Source organism: Phaethon lepturus, unplaced genomic scaffold, assembly GCF_000687285.1.
Source record: "Phaethon lepturus isolate BGI_N335 unplaced genomic scaffold, ASM68728v1 scaffold16425, whole genome shotgun sequence".
Taxonomy (NCBI): domain Eukaryota; kingdom Metazoa; phylum Chordata; class Aves; order Phaethontiformes; family Phaethontidae; genus Phaethon; species Phaethon lepturus.
Window position 1 is genome coordinate 27,390 of NW_010540073.1, and position 6,462 is coordinate 33,851.

General features: G+C 42.4%; 1 protein-coding gene across 1 annotated transcript in view; it reads left to right on the top strand.

Annotated features, from left to right (window-relative positions):
* LOC104620974 (reelin-like) overlaps window positions 1-996 on the top strand; it is a gene marked incomplete at its 5' end in the record, with an annotated part of 26,302 nt that extends 25,306 nt beyond the window's left edge. The window contains 2 exons of the mRNA XM_010287343.1: window positions 152-344; window positions 958-996. Coding sequence (XP_010285645.1) covers window positions 152-344; window positions 958-996 — 232 coding nt within the window. The remainder of the gene's footprint in view (window positions 1-151; window positions 345-957) is intronic.
* Between the last annotated feature and the right edge of the window lie 5,466 nt (window positions 997-6,462).

Here is a 6,462-nt window from a genome sequence, read left to right on the forward strand (position 1 = left end):
AGAAAGATGCTTCTGTGTGTCGTCTCATTTCATGTACCAATCTGCAGAACAAAGAAAGAAGCATCTCTGTATTTAACCTAGAACCATTCATAATGTTCTCTTCTGAATTATTCTGGGGGTGGATCCTGATTCTTTCCTTACATTTTCTCAGTTTTACAGGAGATTCAAAGTTAGCTTCTAGCATGCGCTACGTGGAGACCCAGTCTATGCAGATCGGAGCCTCGTATATGATACAGTTCAACTTGGTGATGGGCTGCGGTCAGGCGTTTACTCCTCATATGGACAACCAGGTGAAACTGGACTACTCCACCAACCACGGCCTCACGTGGCATCTTGTTCAGGAGGTGAGGCCAGCAGTGAGGACTTTGGTTTTCCATGAAGTCTCTTATGCAAAGATCATCTGAGATATACTTGTGGCATTGAGCAAAGGAGGATGTTTTTCTCGTTCCCCTTTCTGTACAGAAATTCTCAGTTGGAATCAGTCAAAATGATTAACAGAAGTATTAAAACTGTTCTTTGAGATATTTGGAAGAAAGGTATCTGAGAGCCTGAAATAAAAAATTGTGGCAGGAATGGACCAAGGCTGAGAAAAGAATTGCGGCACAGTTAGACAGAGCTACAGAGTGAGATCTTTCCTGTGCTATTGCTTTGTTTTTCAAAGCAAAATGCATCTACTGTTTCCTGGAATTTAAATGGATAGAAATTCTTTCTGCCCTTGTGCCCAGCCATTTCATAAATGGAAAGTGCATTCCTTCAGGGGATTGTAATGGAGAGCCTTTCATCTCCCACCCCTGGTTCAAACACAGTCCAGGGCCATAATGACCGGCTGTTTCCCTGTCTCTGCTACAAGTGCAAATAGCAGTGTCAGCTGCGATTTCCCCATGTGGCTCTGCCCTGTGTCAGCGCAAACGCAATAGCGCATTTGGCCATAATTTGTGCTTTTGTTTTCCCTCTTAGATGGCAAGCTGGACTTTCCGTGGCCTCAGAGTGAACTAACCAAGGTCCTTTGGGTGCCTCCGAGCAGATTCAGAGGGTGTCAGGGAACTTGTCCCGGTGCCTTTTCACTGCATTGCCCTGTAGCCTTTTGCCATGTTGTGTTTCACCACGTTTACTTCTGTGGGCAGAGTAGAAAAATGGAAATAACTGAATTTTTAAACTTTGCAAATCCAAATAATGCTTTCTTACCTTAAACAGAATTCAGATGAAAGCTATAAATACTGTATTTCAAACAATATTCATGTCTTCTATACCTAGCAGGCATCATCATGCTGTCCAAGAATAGTTCCTAGTGGTGGGTGTTTGGGGTTTGCCCTTGCCATCAATGGAAAGTCAGTTGCCTTCAGATTTAAGCGACCCTTTCCTCTCTCAGTGGAGCTGAGTTCAGAGAGAAGAACTTGCAGCCAAATCATTTTTCTCACATCGCTCGTGTTGCTGTGATGAAAGAGTAATAGAGAAGTCTATTTGTAGTATATTTCAAGGATGTAACCTGGCAGATACACAAAATACTAATTAATTAAAATGTTTGAAAGTTTTTTTACTTCACACACGCTGATCAGACCCTGTTTTATGAAACCTTTTAAGGAAGATGAATCAATGAAAAATGTTTGAAAATTGCTGGAAAGGAAACTAAGCCTTTAGAAAAGCTACTGAAAAAAACCCAAAACTGAATAAGCTATCACATCTTCATTTAATATCCTAAGACATCTGAGCAATAAACTTCTCTGTAAAATATTCTGCTCTTCATATTTAATATATAACTATTACCATATATTTTAACTATATAAGTAGTCTTAATTGCTTTAACTACTGTAGAGAATCAATACCTTATTATTAGTTTGATAGCAAAGTACGCTACTTGCATAGGCAAGTGTCTGTCCCAAAGGTTCCCCTTGTGCCTGACACCCCAGAAGGGGATGAGCACATCAGCAAGCAGCGACAGGATCTTGGAGATATGGGGATGGTCAGGAGGAGCTGTGCTGTGGGAGTAGTGGCAGAATGGACTCTCTGAATGGGTAGCTATAAAAGGAACACACAGGCTGGTAATAACATTCGAACGTTTTATTAATACTTCATCAAAACCATAGCACAAAAGTTTTGGGTGCAGTTCTGGCAATATATAAATAAATAAATGGGTATTGCATAAAAATGGAGTAACACGGGAAGGGCAGGTATAGAAAACTGTAAGAGGCTGGGATAAGGGATTGCCTTTATGTTTAGTATAAATAAGATGTAATAATGATCCGAATTTCTGAAAAAGGAAAAAGAAAATTTGGGGAACAGACCTCTCTAGGAATCTGAGTTAGGTATAGGAAGAATCATAGAAGCAGGAACGGGAAACTTACACCACCACTTGCTGTAACTGTCAAAGATAATACATCTGCAGAGCACGGAGAGGGCCTCTGGAGGCAACTTCAGTAGACTGCGCTTGGGTGCTCTTGAGTGGCTCTGGCAGTTCCTACTGCTGCTCCCCACTGCAAACGGAGGGAGTGGAGGGAGCCAGCATCCCCAGGCAAGGGCTCCCAAAGTAGGTCTCTGAAATGATTGGTGTAACGGTGTGGAGGTCACTTTTGTAGACTTATTCCATAGTAAACTTTATAGTCAGCGCTAGGTGCTGGGGTGACAACAGTAAAAACAATGAGCTAGACATCCTCATGGAGCAAAATAAAAAATTACTAGTCACTAATGCTAAATATACCTCTTTAAATGACTCATATGGCTTTCTCCTATCCTAAATTGTAATATTGTTAGTTTTCTGATAAATTTTTTGGATCATGCCAGGATTTTTCTGCGTCTGGGTCTTTTGCTGCAACATCTGGACCCAGGCAAGATCTTGGCTCCATGAATGTTTAACCCTTGCTTCTGTTCCCAATTATGCCTCAACATTAAATCTGGTTTTTAAATATTTTACTTCAAGGAATGTCTTCCAAGTATGCCAAGCTGTCAGGAGTTTACATCTGCAAGTATTTATCACTCCAGCGAATTTACTCAATGGAGAAGAATCACTGTCCTTTTACCACAGAAGACTTGGTGAGCATTTCTTTCTTCTTTTTTTTTTCTGTTGAATGCACATAGTTTATCTACTTTTATATTGCTATGACAAAGATCAAGTCCTCTGTAGATCATACTCAAGCCAGTGGGTGGGGTGCAGGGTACCGAGGCTGACCAGTTGCAGTAATTTAATATAAAATGCCTTCCTGACATCAATTAGAGAGTAAAATGTTGGTGAAGTCTATTGTTTAGGATTGTTTTTAATACATACTGTGACTCTTCTAATAAAGTTCAGACCTTTTCAAAAATAGTGGTTCTTGTCTGTAAATGGTACACTGGAGGAAGGCTTTATTTGGATTGTTAATTTTTATTTTGCACATTCCTTATTGTTTACATCTTCAGACCAAAGCCCTGTATAAACAATAACTAATGATTCATTTCTGGGAATTTTCTACCTCTTGTTTCTTTTTATAGCATGTCTTCAAAAATAACATTCTCTTCTGCAAAAAACAGCAACAAAAAATATCAAAAGCCCTACCCTATTCCTCTTACTGTAATCAAACTTGTTTTGCCTGTCCTAACATTTTTGTTTATTTAACTGGATGATTTCCTCCATTATTTATTTTAAAAGCTTCATTACAACATAAAAATACAAAGTTGGCATAAATCTCAATAGTTAAGTTATTCCAATTACGAGTTACACCTTGCTTATATTTGACCTGAATGCATCACAGCAATTGCAATGAGAGTTTGCTCAGACTAAGTTATCATTGCAGTTCCCTGTCCTTCATCATTCTTCTGCACTCTCCACGGCCTCAACACAACCTATTTCTATCAACCACCCCATGATGATCATCTTCTTTCAACATACTGGCCGTTTTTACTGTACAGACTATATCCAGAATTTTGTACCTCCAGGCAAAACATCGGGGACTAGTATTGATTCCTTAAATTGTATCAGGTCAAATAACACCAAATGGCACAAGTACGTCTATAAATGACTGTTTTGTATTTAGATTATAATGTACTAACTCTTACATGCCGTTATTTGCCAACAGCTGTAAAATCTGTGGCTCACATAGGCAATTAGAAATTTTAAAAGTGTCTACAATTTTGCAGGATATGCTCCAAAGTAGGCTGTTATTTTTAAATTTATTTATAAGATATATGCTCCACTCAAAGTTATTATTATACACTGTATAGTTGATGTTAATACTGGTGTTGTGGGCCTTTTTTTCTTTAGGATCTAATAATTTTCCTCAGCATATGAGGTGACAGAAGCAAATAATTCCGTTTTAATTTAGGAGACTATGGGGAGAAATTGTGATGAAATAATAGCCAGCTTCCTGCTTTATGCTGCACACAAATCATTAATATTTTACACTCTATCTTGTATCTGAAGGGATTTTCCCGTCTGGTAGCAGAGTTTTGTTTGTAATTAAGGCACAAATTACCACCGAACATTACTTTGCTCTTCAGAAACCACATTTTCGGTACGAGTGTGTTGTGCTATGGTGTAACTGGGGTGAAGAGGAAGGATGGCTGCATCTTCCCCACCAAAATCAATGCAACACACCAGATGCGTCTCAGCCGCTTTCCCTCTTGCCCCTCTTTCCACTGGCAGAGGGCTCAGTTGCTCCTTTGGGCTGAGATTGGGAAGGGAATTTTTTTTTGCATTTTTAAAGCACACTTGCTAACAGAGGGCAAGTTTCTGCCTTTAAAATCTTGAGGGTTGCTGGAGAATATGTAATGTGCAGAGCTTCTCCACCACCCCGGCCACACACATCGCCCCAGGGGTGTGGTAGCAAATGTGCTCTTCTTCGGGGTGCCTTCCCCCCATCTCCTCTCCCTTCCCCACCCACGCTCCGCTGCAAGGAGCTCCCATCGGCACAAATCAGCAATGGCCAGGAAGAACAGTGCAGAGGGTGAGGCAGGTCTTCTGCCTTCCCGAAACTGGGGCAAGGGGAAGGGGGCTCTGGGACCCTCCCTTCTGGCTCAGCCCCGCAAGACAAGGGCTGCCAAATATGCAGCCTGCCCTGCGCTGGCTGCCGGGGGAACCACCGCACCTAAGGGAGGACGCAGCTGCTCGCGTTGGGGTTTGCCCAGGCGAGCCCGGCCAGCGCCCCGCACGCCCTGAGCCACGTGCCCGAGCTGCACCGCTGCAGGGTGCACCCACGGGGCCTGCGAGGCCCGGGGCTGGGGCCTGAGGGCTCCCTAGCCTCGCTCTGGCCCTCGCTAGCCTTGACACGCCCTCAGACTCCTGCGCGGCCCCGCGGCATTGCCAGAGCTTCTACCCCCGCGTGCACAGCTCTGTGAGGCTTTGCATCTTTTTGGGTGCACGGGTAGCCTCGGGCTGCGGTACTGTGCTCATGCAGCCAGAAAATCGTTCATAACAGCACCTATTTCTCTTGTAAAACTTTCTGGGCATGCTGGTATTTCTGCACATCTGTAGATGTTCTGCATCTGGCAAGCATGAGTTTACAAAGGTCCCTGTGCTATCCGAGATTTGGGGCGTTAGGAAATCTGCTGCAGCAGTGAGACTTGTATGGGAGAAACGAAATGTATGCACCTGCTGGCTGGACTGGTATTGTACTTGAACTGAACATCTCTAACGCTGATGAAAATTAATTTCAGTTTTATGGGAGGCATTTACATATGAACAGGCCTTAATGAGATACAAGCAGCTGTCAGTTGCTGACTTCATAAACAAATCAACACCTAATGACTGAATGAGAGTTTCAGGATAATTGGGTAAATGTAATTATGGTAACTCAGAAGGTAGAAAATATAATTTTATCAGCTACAAATTTGCATTAGATCGTTAGGTTTTTTAGTATCAGGAGAGAAGACAATGATTTTATTTTAAGTCACATATCTGGAAAATTTTATAACAGAAAGAACATAATTTCACTCGCAGTACATCTGGGACATGATTTCCTTGTGCTTATGTAAAATGTCACGCAAAAACAGTGACTTTTATTTGACATCAATCTGACTTCTTAGATATAATGTCATCAAAAAGCCAGATTGCCTTCCCGTAGCATTAAAAAAACCAACCTGGGAAGAAATATGAGGAACTGGGGAGGTTTATTTTGCTTGTAATAAAATGCTTTCATAACTCCTTGATACTGCACGTCCCATTTGAATAGGTGTCCAAATGGTGACTGTCCAGAAAGCCAGCACTTTATCACTGAGAATGCAGCTGACACTCAGCTTCTTATTCTCTTTAATTAACATGGCTTTTTAAAATTGTTGATTACCATTTTTAACAGCATAATCCTCTTAAGCTGCTGTTACCTTGAGGTGCAGAGCAGCCTTGGAAAGCTTTCGAAAGCCGCGAGCGGGACTGGCTTTTCAGCGGCGTCGCTTCTGCAGTTGCGAATTCAGCCGAGCACGGGTTTCCCCTCGCCCGGAGAGGAATCTCACTCCCTGAGCGCTCGCGCTGCCCGCAGCCCTGTGGCGGCGGCTCCGCCT